The sequence below is a fragment of the Onychostoma macrolepis genome, chromosome 22 (assembly GCF_012432095.1).
Source record: "Onychostoma macrolepis isolate SWU-2019 chromosome 22, ASM1243209v1, whole genome shotgun sequence".
NCBI lineage: Eukaryota > Metazoa > Chordata > Actinopteri > Cypriniformes > Cyprinidae > Onychostoma > Onychostoma macrolepis.
The window spans coordinates 12,098,189-12,115,378 of NC_081176.1; the positions used below are offsets into that span (position 1 = coordinate 12,098,189).

Consider the following 17,190-nt stretch of genomic DNA (forward strand, 5'->3'; position numbering starts at 1 on the left):
AAAAAATAATAATAATCACAACAATGAAAACCAAATGATATAAAAATTGATTTAAAAATAATTTAAAACATTTAAGAATAGAAAATGATTATACATAGTGCAATCAGTTCGGACGCAGCACAGTGCTCATTCAACAAATGCACAGCTAAACAGATGAGTTTCAAGTCTGGATTTAAATATGGCTAATGTTTTAGCACATCTGATCTCTTCTAGAAGCTGGTTCCAACTGCGGGCGGCATAATAGCTAAAAGCGGACTCCCCTTGTTTTGTGTGAACCCTTGGTATTTCTAACTGACTCGATCCTAATGATCTGAGTGGTCTGTTAGGTTTATATTCAGTGAGCATATCTCCAATGTATTTAGGTCCTAGGCCATTGAGAGATTTGTAAATGAGGAAAAGTACTTTAAAATCAATCCTAAATGTAACTGGAAGCCAGTGTAAGGACCTGAGGACTGGTGTGATATGCTCAGATTTTCTGGTTCTAGTCAGAATCCTGGCAGCAGCGTTCTGGATGAGCTTCAGCTGTCTAATGGTCTTCTTTGGAAGGCCAGTGAGGAGACCATTACAATAATCCACCCTGCTGGTGATAAAGGCATGAACAAGTTTCTCCAAGTCTTGACTGGAAACAAAACATCTAATTCTTGCAATGTTTTTTAGATGATAGTATGCTGATTTAGGAGGGACGATTTGGGAAGAGATTCATTCAGAACGAATCTGCTGCGTAGGAGGTTGGATGTGTACATTTGAACCAGGGGGACATAAGCTAACATACACTTGCTGCATGTCTGATAAGACATTCAAAAATGTCAATATGTGGGAGTAAGAGAAGAGCAGACATATGGATAAATTTGACAACGCACGGGAGAACTCAATTCAGTCCGGTTTTCTGAGCGCAGAAGTATATACGGCGTGCCTCACACAGCACACGAGCACTCTTTCGCGTCGCATGAACGGAGAAATACACACAAAATGTTGTCGAATTGTCCGTTTTGACGAGTATTCATGTAAAAACAGTCGATTACGTCTTAAGAGAACATAAACAGTAGGGAGAACGTGTATCAGTACATTGCATCCGTGCATTCGGTTTTAAAGGGATAGCAGCCTAATTTAGTCACTATTGTCCGAGTCATTGATGCTAATCAAGCAACAAAGAAAGACAGAAAGTCACTCACTGCTCTTGACTAAATCACTTTAGTAGCCCTAATAAAGATTAATCTAAATTTATTTATAGAAATAAATATGTCTGCTTGAAAGAATGAAGAATATGGTAAACAAGTTGTTATAAGGAATGCTTAATTAGCCTATATAACCACTGGTATTTCATTGAAAAGACCATGTTTTTGTTCTTCATGAGAAGTGGTTTTATTTAATTTTAATTTAAAGGCATGTTGTGCGTCTCCACAGTTAAATCCGTGTCTATCACGATAAAACCTTAATATCAAACCTATACAGTATAATGAGTTTGGAAATATCAGAGAAATGCAGTTTAAATGCATTGCACTGTAACTAAACCAATTAGATTTTAGCTGACTAAATGTACTGTAGATTTAGTCAACTAAACCTAGACTAAAACTAAAAATAATTTAGATGACTAAAATATGACTAAAACTAAATCAAAATTTGCTATCAAAATTAACACTGGGGGATCATTTTCATTGCATGATTTAGAAACACCCAGCAGTTTGAAAACACCCACAAAGTCAGAAACGCCCACTTTTGCTCTGCAGAGACCTAAATATCGATTCACTGCATGACAATGATCACGTGTGTTTCAGGTTTATCCTAACATCCTCAATTCCAATAATGCTCTTTTACTGTAGTCACAATGTTATATTGAGTCATGTTTATCATAAAACATTGATAAAAGCATATTTACCCCCACTTTGGAATTTAAAGAGTACATGTTTATGTTGAACTTTATTCTTGAACAGATGGTGCTGTATTAAAGGGTTACTCCACCCCAAAATGAAAATTTTGTCATTAATCACTTACCCTCATGTCGTTCCAAACCTGTAAAAGCTTTGTTCGTCTTCGGAACACAATTTATAGGGGTCATATAATGCCCATTTTCTCACAAGTTGATATTATTCTTTAGGGTCATAATGACAAGTCTGTAACATATTTTGGTTAAAATTTCTCATTGGTAGTGTAAAAACACCTTTTTCACCCTGTCAAAAACAGCTCTTGTCAGAGCAAGCGGTATTGTGTCATTCTCCTTTAAATGTTAATGAGCTCTGCTGACTCCGCCCCTCTCTTCCGAGCTGTTCTCTGAGGGATTGTTTACTTTAGCTGCATTCATCCTGAAACTTGAAAGATTAATTTAAAAAACCTTGTACTCACTTTTTCTGGAGGTGAAGCTGGATCACGAATGATTCGCGCGAACATAGACGCATTTAGGTAGATCGAGGGTGCATTCCCTTCAAAAACAAACGTAATCCTCTTCAGCGGCTCAGATGACGGGAGTAAATGGCTACTGCTATGTTCATTATTACATCCAACAACAAAAAACCTCAATCGCTTAGGAGTCATTCTTGTCTACATCTGCTCGGGCGGTGAAACAACTGATGACAGCTCACTCAGGGCGGGACACCAGTGCAGTCTGTGCGAAAACTCTGTTGTCAATCAAACTATTGTGGGAGGGACCTCCGTCCGTGTGACGTCACATGACAGACGTCTCGATTTGAGAAAGGGTTAAACATTTAACAAGATTACAAAAAAACCACTGGGTGGATTTTTATCATAATAGGGTGGTTGTGTACACACACTGCCAACACACATTTCAGTTCAAACAACTTGTAAAAGTGCATGTGGCATTATATGACCCCTTTAAGATATTTTGGATGAAAACCAGGAGACTTGTGACTGTCCCATTGACTGCCAAACAATTAACACTGTCTTGGCCCAGAAAACTATGAAAGACGTCATCAGAATAGTCCATCTGCCATCAGTGGTTCAACCGTAACGTTATGAAGCTACGAGAATACTTTTTGTATGCAAAAAAACAAAAATAACAAATTTATTCAACAATTCGTCTCCTCTGGTTCAGCGTAGCGCCATTTTGGAGAATATTCGCTGGATGCAAGCAACGTACGCTCTTCTGTGTCAGCCACACTACCAGATATGCTGTTTTCCTTCAAATCAAAGCATAAATGCACGTAGAAGACGTATCTGGTAGTGCGGCTGATTCATAATTGGTCACACTTGGGTTGAATCTAGTATCCTCAAATCCTAGCTTGGAATAGCTTGGTTTTCATGTTTTCTGGTGTATTAGTGTGCTATATGACATTTAGTTATGATGCATTTAACTCACACAAACTTAACATGGATATGATTCATTGTCTTTTCTCTTTCTTTCTTCAGTCTGTGTGGATGCAGAATTACAGAGAAACAGTGTCTCATCCTGACTTCAGATCTGTGTTCAAACCCATCACACCTGAGAGAGCTGGACCTCAGTGGGAATAAAATAGAAAACAAAGGAGTGCAGATCCTGTGTGACGTACTGAATCATTCACACTGTAAACTGGAGAGATTGAGGTCAGTGACAAAGAAAATGCTTAAAATCATTTCAGCATTGCAATTTAACAAACGCTTTTACTCAATATCTCACAATGAGTCTGGGTTCACATTATATTTGTGGAAAATATTTCCTGTTGTGGTTTGTGATCTGATGAAAGCAAGATGTGAAATAAACACCTGAGAAGTAACAAACACAGTAATTTCATTACAGATTAGCTTTAAATGTGCAGTGTGGCACAAAGAACCTCAGTAGTATCACTAACAGTCATGAAAAAATGTGTAAGTATAAGACACTTTAAAAATGGCAGGCTACAGAGCGAACAACTGTTTCAGCCAAGTACATGCGCATCAAACCAGAGAGAGTGTAAGCAAAGGAGCGCAAAAAAAGCCATTTGATTAAATATTAGTTTAATGCAAGAAATTATGTTTGTGATAAGAGTAACTGTAATGGTAAATAACATTAACAGAAAATAATATTGATAAGTTACAGAAGAGTGAATGTGTGTTCCTGCAGAACCTTTGTACCATTGTACTTTTATTTTTCTGTATTATATTTTATATATAATTCTTTGATTTTCAAACTTCCCTGTTTCCTTAATTTATATTTTAAGACATCAGGCAACTTCTATTGGTTAATGTGAATTTCACTGTCAAATTTGAGCTCGAAATTTGAAATATCATCAGTCTGGTGTAATTTCAAACAAAATTAATAATCTGGGTGTTAAAGAGTTTTGTGAGAATTTCATATTACATTTTGACCATATGAATAACTGCACCAAATTGCACATTTTTGCTTAGTTTGGAATATAATTGAGGTGTTTTTCCTCCTCAAGTATGAGCCACTATAACTCATTCCTGAATATGAGCCATAAAATCCTAATGTATAAAATATGATACAAATCATAAAACACATACGCAACATTTTTATTTGATATTTTGTATAAAGGTTAACAATTTCCATAAAAAAGAAATATTTTTCTTACTATTATTTCATTTTTTCGGGCTTTACAAGATAATTAACACATTTAAAAAAATATATATATATATATGTAGCAAAAAAAGTTTAAACTTTAGTGATTTTGAAAATACAATAAAACAGTACACAAAATGGTAAAATTAATCAAATGTTTCAAACAGATAAAAGTGCAAAAGTACACAGCTATATTGTTCAATAATATAAAATATCTTTTCTGGCATGTTTTAGTGTGAAATGTGAATATGTTTAAGTAAAAATAAATGTTTGAAAATAAATGCTAAGTATTTAAATATTTAGTGTGGTTCAATAAATGAAGCAACAGTGCAAGTGCACATCGGTAACTGTGCCTTCTGGGTGAAAGTAAAAATAATTTTTCTTCCTCTGTCTCTTTGTCTTTCTCTTTCTAGTCTAAATGACTGTGGCCTTTCAGATGTTGCTTGTATGGCTCAGTCTTTGGCTGAAACAAAAGCACTGCTGTTTTTAAGAGAGCTTGATCTGAGTAACAATAAAATTGGAGACTCAAAGCAGCAGCTCATTGATGTGCTACGAGACTCAAACTGTAAACTGTGGTGAGTAAACATCCTTTTATAGCAGTCTTGTTAAGACAAACAAACATCATGTAAATTGTTTTAAATGTATTATATTTCAAACAAATATTGTAAAGTTTAAAATTAGTAACTAAACTGATTACAGAAATGTAATCTTTGTTACAGTCTACTTTGTAAGAAATTGAAGTAATTGAAATATAGTAACTATTTCAAACTTGTTCTACTCAACACCGTTGTTCTCTTCTGATTCCTCCTTACAGCCTGGAGAAAGAACATTTGCTCAGCTGGAGAGCTGGTGTGAACTACATTGGTAGCTTTGGTGGGTGGTTAACATCCTGGTCTAAAACTCAGGAGGAACCTGTGGAATCAACAGAACAAGAAAAGGTCACCGTCAGCTGAGGAATTCTCAGAAGTTTCTCCATTTAGTACTGTAATAAATCAATATGTGTGGTGGTAATTTTGCCGAGATACTGCTAAACCGCAATTAAGAAATACAAAAATGCCAAACTTACAGCTACTACAACTTCAAATAGCTGCTTAACATATCGAAAGTTTACAGGTGGAAAAGGCTCAAACCTTCAAATGAAATAATGCAGTATTAAAAGAAGCACATGAGTAATGTTAAATATTTATTGTTAGTTTAGTATTCAGTTTAAGGTCTACATCATAAAGATGTTTGGATTAAACTCATTAATTAAGCAATTAGAAAATTGCTTAAATGATACAAACTGAAAGTCTAAAATTAAAATTTAATTATTGTGTGCTACATATACACAGATTCAAATAAGTCCTATCAATATGTTATTTTTTTAATCTCTTTATAACATAATTTTATACCAAATTTTACATTTGTTTTACACAAATAGCCTGTGTCTGTACAGACAGATTTTAATGGTAAAAAACTGTGAAAATGCTACAGAAAAAAAACCTGTTAAATGGTTAACGGTAAGTTCCTGTAAAATTTACAGGGAAAAACCGTCAACTGATGTTCCCAGAATTCAAATTGCATTCAAAATTCATACAATATTTCAAATTTTGTTTGAATTTGATGTTTTTTCTTTGAAATAACTGTTTCTTCTTAGTTTTTTCTTATCAGTTATGTTTATTAGGGTTGTATGTTACATCTAATGTTGTTAAATTAATGTTTATTACATATTTCAGTTTAATGAGTCTCACCCATAGACTGTATAAAAACATGGACGTAGTGTCCGTGACGTCACCCGTAGGTTTCTGAAGAGCATTTTTGAAGCCCAAAGTGGGCAGAGCTGAGTGCCGCCATTGGCAAGCGCACGCGTCACTCCCGGATAATCGAAAATGGGCAAAAAGGCGGCACATGGGTGGGGCTGGTTGCTGAAACCACGCCCACCTAGCTCGCCAGTGGTGACAGCAGTGGCAATCCGCTCTTAATTATGCAGAACTTTAAGGGTCAATATAATTTAAACAGATGAGTTCTAAAAAAATTCACCCCCCTCACAGTTGTCATGAAGGGCAAAATTAGCTATATAGACCAAAATCATTTTTTGAACCAGGTTGTAAACATGTTTTTTTCTGCTGTAAAGTTGGGCATTTTAACATGGGGAGTCTATGGGATTGACTCCCTTTTGCAGCCAGCCTCTAGCGGCCAGTCGATGAATTGCAGTTTTAGTCACTTCAGTGTTGGCTTCACGAGAGAGAGCGGGAGGTTGCCGCTTGGTCTCACCATGATGGTGTTTAGAGCTTGTGTGAATGACACTGTGCACCTTCTATATATGTTATTATTTAAAAGCTGCATGTGATAGGCTTTGGTTTATCATGTGACTTTCTCATTACCACCTGCTTTTGGTGGTTATCAGTGTATTTCAAAGGTACAAAACAGATTTCAGTACTTTAATTGGTTAGTATATTGACATTATATCAGTAAATTAAATTATGTTTTTTAACTGTAAATTTAAGTTAAAACCTAAAATGTTGTTACCATATTTTTTACGGTAGAATACCAGCAACCACAGCTGCCATTTTTTTTACCGTAAATTTTTTTTTACAGTGTACATCAGCCTAGACTAAGCAGTCTATAGTATTGCCAGTTGACAGCATTTATTTACCCAAATTCCCCCGTATTTTAAGTTGTTGCTTTCACAGACAGCAGTCTGGATAGTATAATGCTTTTTGTTTAACAGTTATCGTCTTCCTTTTTGCCATTGTTGGCATATTGTAAATGCAGGATCATATATACTTTAATTTTCTGTCTTTTTTCTTTTCATACTGTGTAACATATAATCATAGTTTTATATGCAAGGCTGAACTACCTTCTATGTTTCTGTTAAGAACTGATCAACAAGTACAAGGTGCAACCAGGAACTGAGAAGTATGCTAATGCTTGAGCGGGCAGAGAGGGAGATATATGTAGTTGTGATTTCTGTGTTCTGGGCCACTTCTTCTCTTCTCATGGGCCACTTCTCATCTGACACTTGACTAGTAAGTGACATTAATAAAAGACTCTTCATCTCCTCCCCAGACTCATTGTCTCTTCTTTTCTGATCCAACAAACTACATGTTATGGCTGGGGGAATGCCCATAATTTAATTATGGTGTTTGGACAAACCATAGAAAATTAGGAGGATGTGTTCATTAAGTTTTTTTTTGTTTTGTTTTGTTTTTTAAGTATAATCTCTCTATTTTCATTAAACAGATATGAAGTTTACAAAGAGAAATATTCTGCATCAAATGTTGTTTCTCAGAACTGAGAGTTAATCACAGGCTTCACGACCGAAGTTATTAATACTAAATTATAGTGATGGCAAAATGAAAATTTCTTTAGACAAGAATACAATTATTTTGTTCATTCACATTTCACACCTGTTCTTTGTTATTTAAAATGAAAGTATTAAAACAGTCAAATGTTATAAAATGTTGATTATATCAATATATTTTAGAATATAATTGAATAAACAAATGTGCACAGAATCTGTATCATGTAAATAGTTTTAAATCACATCTGCATTCACATTCTGGAGAAAAACGATGTTAGATGAAAGAAGCCGTACAAGTCAACCAGCATATGAACAGAGCATAACGCACAGAAAATTCCACTCTTCAGCCATAAAAGCCAGAGATGCTGTCAATGTGGTACCCTGCCTAGTTTCAAATAAAGGGACAGTTGTGGAGACAGCAGATGTTCTCAACAGAAGGAACCCTCCAGCATTGTCAGTTTAGGCAGTTAACCCAAGATAAATGGGTCCAAAAATGAGTACATTCTGTCTATCACATGGAAATTTGTGAGGAGATGAAAACATGGTCACACCACAAACAAAAATAAATTATTTCAAAACGGTTGAGTGAAGATCTAAGTGAAGTGAGTACAGATCCGTTATCGTCTGAAGACCTGTGAAAAGATATATGATGAGGCTAATTTATAACACTGTAGTGTTAACCGTTAAAATTAATTTTATTAATATAGGCATGCACATTGGTTGGCATCAGAGACATGGATGTTAAACTTACAATGTTGCATTTCTTTATAAGTTACTTCATATACTGCATGTTAAAGCTCATTTCATTGGTGTGAACAGCTGAAGCAAACCACACTATCACCATAAATATCTTCATTATAGTCTGATAGTCTGACCGTGGTGGTTCATGTAAAAACAAGCTAAAACTAAAAGCCAGTGAACAAAAACTCACTTTGACATATTTACCAAGTACAAGCCAATAAAGAGAAATATAATTTGTTTTTACTTATATTTAATTTTTATATTTGTTCACAGGCTAATCTTTGACTGAACTTGTAACTCATTTTATCGTCAATGTTTTATTGTAGGACAAGGAAAAAATAAGAGACCGGTGGAAAACCATATTTTGAGTGTGCTTGCAGTTTTGATTGCCCCCAAGAAACTTTCACTTTTGCGCTCCCTTTATACACTTTTTTGCTCACCTGCAGAACTATTACAAGTGAATGCACAGTTCCTCAGGGTGACACAAAATATTTGCCAGCAAACATGTTTATACAAAAAAGCATTGTTCAAAGTTCTCAAGTGAACAAAGTTCATCTTCAGGACCAGCGGTTTCAACTTTCATCCATAAGTTTGTTAGTTGGTCTTTGCTCTTTCATACTTGAAGGCCTATATGGTGGGCACTCAGGTTGATGTCAAAGTTCAGTTTGTGTGAATAATGTGAATGCTGTTTTCTGAACTCGGGTGTGCACCGTAGGACCGAAGCTGAGAGCGCAAGTAAGAGGAAATCTGAATTTGTTTGCAGTGTGTTGGAGGAAGTGTGGGCGAACAAAGTCGGCGACAGATGTTGGGTGCTTCTCAAATGGAAGGCTGCATATCTTGGCCACGTCAAAAAACTCTGTCAAAATAAAATCTCACTTTGAAGGTTCTTAGTACTTAGTAGGCAGCAGTCGCGTAGCTACGGGTGGGCCTCATCTGTGTCCCACCCAATGAGAAGTTTGTAATTTTCCAAATGGATGTAATTTATTAAACGATACTAATAAACGTCTTATTTCACTGTAACTTTATTTATTAACAATATTAAACGCTGTCAATTATAGGTGCATATCATCATACGCTTGTCAAAATGATGATTCATCCATTTCTGTTAGTCCCACCCACAATGTTATGTTTACGACCCATGTTTACGACACAAGGATATAGTAAAATGCGCGCATTTGTGAAGTTAAATTTGAAAATAGCCTAGTGAAGCAAACATAAATCAGATCAATTCTTTCAAAAAGTAAAAGCATTAGCAATAAATCCGGACCGTCTACAGATGAAACCCGACAGACCACCTGAGGGTGCTGGATTTATCGATCAGAAACTATTATATATTTATAACTAATTGCTATTTTCTTACTACTCTAATATACAACTATAGGGTATATTATACTACAATACACAACAGTTTTCTGTAGTCAAGTCAAGTCACCTTTATTTATATAGCACTTTTAACAATACAGATTGTGTCAAAGCAACTTTCCAATATTAAAATAGGAAAATAGTGTCAATAATGTAAAATGACAATATTAAGCACTCAATTTTCAGTTAAAGGCATTTCATTATTGAATTCAATGATGTCATTGTCATCGTCCAGCTCAGTTCAATTTAAATAGTATCTGTGCAATCAAGTCGACGATATCGCTGGAAATTAAGTATCCCAACTGAGCAAGCCAGAGGCGACAGCGGCAAGGAACCAAAACTCCATCGGTGACAGAATGGAGAAAAAAACCTTGGGAGAAACCAGGCTCAGTCGGGGGGCCAGTTCTCCTCTGACCAGACGAACCAGCAGTTCAATTCCAACTGCAGCAAAGTCAGATGCAAAGGATTCATCTGGTTCCCGAGGTCTTGTCCCGATGGCCGTCTAGTACTAAAGTAAAAACTAAAGTATACTACAGTATTTATTACAGTTTATCAGTTCACTATTGTTAATACTACAGTATGCTGTAGCATTCATTAACAAAGTGCTGTAAATACTATATACAGTATAATACATTTTACTATAGTATGGTTCAAAAACACTATAGCATTTACTTTAAATTACTACTTTACTATAAATGACTACTCTTATTCCCTTTTTAAAATTAACTTTTGCAAAATAAATGTGTTTAAGTTAGATACTTTAACGTCCTTAAAATTATGGAGGCTATTGTAAGGGTTAAGGCTAAAATACTTCATATTGAGCCTGTAAAAAAATAAAAATAAAAAAAGCTTCTTTTTTTTTCTTTGTAAAACACCATTTTTGGAGACAAAATACATATTTATATAGTGTGAAGTCTAATGTTTGAGAAAATATAATGGGCCACTAAATCTGTCAATTATTTCATTGTGCCATTAATGTGTCCTATGGTGTGACATTAAAAAACTGTTAATAATATACAAACAGCATGAGTGAGAATTATATTCATTGTTAGACACTTATTTTCATAAAGTGTTATTTATTTAATATTAAATTACGAATAACATTATTTTTTCCCCATGACTTGTTGGACATTTTCAAAACAAACTGTGATAAAGAGACAAACTTTGCTGTCATTGTCAGGAATCCGGTCTGTGAACTTCCATTCACTCACCACCAGAGGTCACTCACTCTCCACAGTTACTTTTGCACTACACTAACTGTTGCACGTCACCTCCGGACTACAGTTCCCATCATCCATTGCACTGACAACACGCACACAGCTCATTGCACTGATCACACACAGCATCAGCCAGATTTAGGGTCCCATTTAAGTCCCATTTGCACACCGTACTCAAGCCATGGACTTTCTCTCCCTCACTGCCGAGTATTGTATGCGCTTATTGCTCCCCTAGCTTTAACTACAGAGCCCTTGATAGTTTGCCTTGCCTTGCCTGTTTTGGATTGTGTTTTCCCCTGCCTGGACTTTCGCTCAGATTATCTCTCTTGTCAAGCCCCTTTGGATATTGTTTGCTGTCGTCTGACCATGCCTGTTTTTGATGACTCTTTGCCTAACATGTGATACTCCTGTTTGCCACTGTTGGACCCTTGCTTGTTTCCTGACCACGCCTCTGTAATAAAGCTCGCACATGGATCCGCATGTCTCTCGTCTCGTTGGATCTGTTACAGTCATCCTTTTGTCATTTTAAGATGACTGATGATTATATCTCCCCTAAAGCAATACTCAACTTTTTTTCTTTTTTTTTTTAAGATATTTGAAAAACAAATCTGTGGTTCTTTTTGTGTGTCACATCGTATGACGTTACATCACACTAAAGGATAGAAATGGTAGTTACCGCTTTAAAGAGGAAGTGAGAAGTATTTTTATTTTAACTTTGAATGTCAAAGAAGAAAGAAATTAAAATTTTGATGCAAACAACATCAACATGTTTTTTAAACAAAACAAAATGAAAAATTATCAATACAATTAATTAATTCAGTCAATCAGTATGTTACTGAAACTCTTCTAGAGCCCCCCCACCCCTCTAATTTTCTCTCTATACTTCCATGTCCTCTCTCTCCCACTCATTTCTCTCCCTCAAATCTTTCGGTCTCAAAAACAATGTATCATCTTTTATATTTATTTTCATGACACTTTATAACTACAAACATCAGAAATTATTTTGATAAATGTAATCTTTACATTTAAGAACAATAAAAAAGTTCAAAAAAGAATAAAAAGGAGTTATCTTATTTAATTATGTAAAATGTTTATTAAAGAGACCTTGTCCTCTTGTGTGTTATCTTTGTCCTCTGTTGTGACGGTACAGGTGTCACATCAGTGCACATTATCTGTCACACCATAGGATGTTTCAGCCTTTTGTGTCAATTAATGACCTTGCTATTCTTAGCTAACCTGTCATTAGCAGTTAGCGAGACACATTTGCATAATTTTTCATGGTTATGTAGCTTAACCCGCAGTTTTTAATTTTAAAAAATATATAATTTAGGGGTGTCGCACCAAAGGACAACAAAACTTTAAACACTTTTATAATGGTTCCAAAAAAGTTAAATATTTGAACAATTCTGAGACAATACCTACCATGTTAAAGGTGGGGTATGTAATTTTTCAAAAACGCTTCGGGGCCGAGTACCAAAATAAACCTGTAGCCAATCAGCAGTAAGGGGCGTGTCTACTCATGATGTGGAGGAGAGAGCGTTCAGTGAACAGCCGAGCCGACCGACAGAAAGATAGGGATGGCGGATAAAAAAACAAAAGAGGAAAACGTCTGCGGAACGATAAGGCAAAAAGTAGGACCCGTGTAAATATTGGATCAGCTTTCAAGCGCTAGAGAGAACTCAAGGAGCGGAAGGCCTGCGATCGGACGACGAGGTTGCTTTATTTCTTCTCGATAGGTTAGTAACACCGTGTCTACACCGGATGCGCCGCAACAGCTAAAGTCTACCTACACTGGACACGATAAAGCAACCGTTGAAAATCATTTGAAATTTGTGTCAGCCCGTCATAAATAGATCGTGGCAGCAGTTTTCTGTCGGGTCGAACTGCACAGCATCCAGTGTAGACAGCATCACTGATTATCATGACTTCTATAGTATTCAGATAAGCCCTTTACACAATCTGACATGGCTGCACTTGGAATTGAACTGCAGGTTTCGTCTGGTCAGAGGAGAACTGGCCCCTGACTGAGCCTGGCTTCTCCCAAGGTTTTTTTCTCCATTCTGTCACAGAGGGAGTTTTGGTTCCTTGCCGCTGTCACCTCTGGCTTGCTCAGTTGGGGACACTTCATTTCTAGCGATTATTGTCGATTTGATTGCACAGATACTATTTAAACTATACTGAGCTAGACAATGGCATCTCTGAATTCAATAATGAAATGCCTTTAACTGAAAATTGAGAAAATTGAGTGTTTAATCTTATCATTATACATTACTGACACTCTATCTTCCAATTTGATACTGTTAAGTGCTTTGACACAATCTGTATTGTTAAAAGCGTTATATAAATAAAGGTGACTTGACTTGACTAGTATTTTGTTGCACCGCTCGCGTCCGGTGTAGACACGGTGTAACATTGGTTTTGCTTTGTTTCACAGAACTAATCGTTGCCTGGGTTGTGTACGTATGTGTGGGGCAGAGCTATCAAAATAGGGGCGAGACGCTTTTGGGGTAGGGGCGTGTTTGTTTTGGTGATTTAAAATATCGACATTGTCTTCCAGAAATCGCTTACCCCACCTTTAACATAATATGGGCTTCACAGAGGGCTTCAGTAACATGACCTTGAATGGGGTACTTCAACTACTTAAAGTTGTCTGTGGAACTGACCAATTTAAAATCAGGATAAATAGTGTCACACCAGAGGACATGGTTTTCAGTGTTTTCAGCGCTGGTTCTTATAACACATCGGCCAGTCAGAAAAACTTATCAGCCTATGCCTATATTTTAAAATGCCAAATACCAGCCGATATATTTTCCTTGGTGATATATCAGTTGACCACTCAGCTCTATTCTGCTGTCTGTTTGTTCTGTTGTCAGCGTCTCTTTGTGTCCACTGCACACACACTGCTTGGAATAATTTTGTTGTATAATTTATAAAAATTCATTAAATGATCATAATTTTGCATAGCATTTGTCTACTTTCTGCTTATCTTTTATGTCCTTATCTTCACATTTGTGTTTGAATTTTTATTTTTCTTAAAATGAAACCTTTTTAGACCTGATGGAGGAGAAAGAGAGGAGAGTGAATAACCCGAAACATCATCATGTCAAAGCTGGAGAAATCTTTGAGGTGCTCCCTGAAAAGAAGAGCCAAAGAATCTTTCACCTGCCCTCAGTGTGGAAAGAGTTTCCCATCCAAAAAAAAGTCTTCAACCTCACATGAAAATCCACTCTGGAGAGAAACCGCACACATGTGATCAATGTAGGAAGAGTTTTTTACAAATTACATCTGCGTTCTCATTCTGGAGAAAAAACATTTATCTCTGATCAATGCGGCAGAATCTTAGGGCAGAAAACCTGAAGAGGTGCCTGATAGTTAATACAAAGAAAAAGCTTCACGTGGTGTGTTCTCTGTGTGGAAAGAGTTTTACTCGGCTGGATAATTTAAAATTACACTGGAAAAGACACAACGGTGTAAAGGATCACATTTGCATTGATTGTGGGAAGACCTTTACTAGATCCGATGCATTGAAAGGGCACCAAAGAGTTCACACTGGAGAAAAACCTTACAAGTGTTCACACTGTAACATGAGATTCAGTCAGACTGGGACTCTGAAAATACATGTGAGGACCCACACTGGAGAGAAGCCTTACAAATGTGATCAATGTGGTAAATGTTTTACACAAAAAGGAAGCTTTAATGATAACCTGAAAATCCACACTGGAGAGAAGCCGCACACATGTGATCAGTGCGGGAAGTGTTTCACACATGCATACACTCTTAAATTACATCTGCGTTCTCACTCTGGAGAAAGACCATATAACTGTGATCAATGTGGTAAAAAATTTCCTAGGGCAGAACACCTGAAGGTCCACCTCACATGTGTTCTTCGTGTGGAAAGAGTTTTAGTCAGCTGGTTTTAGTCACCAAAAAATGCACAGTGGTGTGAAGGATCACATGTGCTTTCAATGTGGGAAGACCTTTACTGCAGCTGTGACATTGAAAAAGCACCAGAGATTTCACACTGGAGAAAATGAGAGGGTCCAAATTGGAGAGAAGCCTTTGGTTTCACTTTATTTTGATGGTCCCTTTAACACACACTGTAAAAAATAAGTGTAATTTTAACTGTAAAATTTTGTAAAAACGCTACTGAAAAAAAAACTGTTAATATGTTAACAGTGAGTTCCTGTACTATATACAGGGAAAAACTGTAAAACATCTAACAAGACATTTCATGTAATTTTACAGTAAAATGCTGTTAACTGTACCATTTTTAGAAGTAAAAATAACAAATCAATGCATAATTTACAGTCAAAAACTGTAACCTGATATTCCCAGAATTCCCTGCGTGACACTCCACATTTGAAGGTATTTTGTTTAAATAATCATGTTTTTTAATAGTTTTTGTTATCAGTTATGTACATTTGGGCTTTGTGTTACATCTGTTGTTTAATGAAAGTTTATTGCATTATTTAAATATCATGTGTGTTACCATGATGGTGTTTTGTGTTTGCATGAATGACTCTGTGCACCTTCTATATATTAATATATACTTCTGCTTGTGGCGAAGCTACGTGTGATGAGCTTTGATTCTTCATGTGGCTTTCTCTTTTACCACCTGCATTATTATGGTGGTTGTCAGTATTTTAATAGCAGTGTGTGTTGTTGAATGTAGTGGTTTACATTCAAATTTCCCTGTTTGTAAATTAAATTAAATTTTACAGTTTTGTTCTGTAAATGTGTTTACAGTTTTTCTGTATTTTTTACAGTGCATTCTATTGACTATAAGTAATGTTGCACCTACATTTCTACTGACTCTCATTAGAGTGTTAGTAGTGTATTAGTTGACTGGTAGGGTTAGGGTTAGATTAAGTTGACACTTTCTTGCAAAGTTACTTATAGTCAGTAGAATATCTGTTGGGAGACCAACACAATAAGGAGTTAGTAGATATGAAGCAGACAGTCTACTAATACTCTTATGAGAGTTTGTGGACATGTAGTTGCAACATTACTTAGTATAAACAGAATGTTCAAAAGGGACCATCAAAATAAAGTGTTACCAAGCCTTTTACATGTGATCAGTGTGGGAAGAGTTTCACTCTAGGATCGCTGCACCGTCATACTAAAAACAGCTGTCTGAAATTAAAGTAGTTCATGTTAAGTTCAAGCACATTTAAAGTGTGTTGCGGCATCCTCACCAAATATGACCCAATAACACATTGACTAATAAAAGCTCTCTTTCATATAAATCTGTACCAAACAGCCTCATCAACATCATTATTATAAGTTGTTACAGAGTTCATCTTTAAGACCAGCTTCAAGTAATATTTGTACAGATAAACTGACACGAATCTAAGATGTACTTTGGTTTTGACTGAAGCTAAATGTAATTATTGTGGACAGTTTCACATGGACTTAATATCTCAAAATTTATCTGCGTTCTCATTCTGCTCTTTGATCTGATTTTTGTCGTTGCTTCACCAATTCATTTATTAGGCAAGGCAAGTTTATTTATATAGCACATTTCATACACAGTGGTAATTCAAAGTGCTTTACATAAAAGGAAGTGAAATAGTCATTAAAAATAATAATAATCACAACAATAAAAACAAGGAATTAAAAAAAATTATCACAACAATAAAAACAAAATGATATAAAAATCGATTTAAAAAGAATAAGAATAGAAAATGATTATACATAGTGCAATCAGTTCGGACGTAGCACAGTGCTCATTCAACAAATGCACAGCTAAACAGATGAGTTTTGAGTCTGGATTTAAATGTGGCTAATGTTTTAGCACATCTGATCTCTTCTGGAAGCTGGTTCCAACTGCGGGCGGCATAATAGCTAAAAGCGGACTCCCCTTGTTTTGTGTGAACCCTTGGTATTTCTAACTGACTCGATCCTAATGATCTGAGTGGTCTGTTAGGTTTATATTCAGTGAGCATATCTGCAATGTATTGAGGTCCTTGGCATTGAGTGATTTATAAACTTTAAAATCAATCCTAAATGTAACTGGAAGCCAGTGTAAGGACCTGAGGACTGGTGTAATATGCTCAGATTTTCTGGTTCTAGTCAGAATCCTGGCAGCAGCGTTCTGGATG

General features: G+C 35.9%; 1 protein-coding gene across 4 annotated transcripts in view; it reads left to right on the forward strand.

The window, feature by feature from the left end:
* The window catches only part of LOC131530879 (NLR family CARD domain-containing protein 3-like), a 39,842-nt gene extending 32,316 nt beyond the window's left edge, over window positions 1–7,526 (forward strand). For all 4 annotated transcript variants that reach the window (XM_058761367.1, XM_058761371.1, XM_058761368.1 and 1 more), the window contains 3 exons: window positions 3,361–3,534; window positions 4,900–5,061; window positions 5,301–7,526. In XM_058761367.1, the coding sequence (XP_058617350.1) occupies window positions 3,361–3,534; window positions 4,900–5,061; window positions 5,301–5,439 (475 nt within the window). In that variant the 3' untranslated portion in view covers window positions 5,440–7,526. The remainder of the gene's footprint in view (window positions 1–3,360; window positions 3,535–4,899; window positions 5,062–5,300) is intronic.
* The last annotated feature ends 9,664 nt before the right edge of the window (window positions 7,527–17,190 follow it).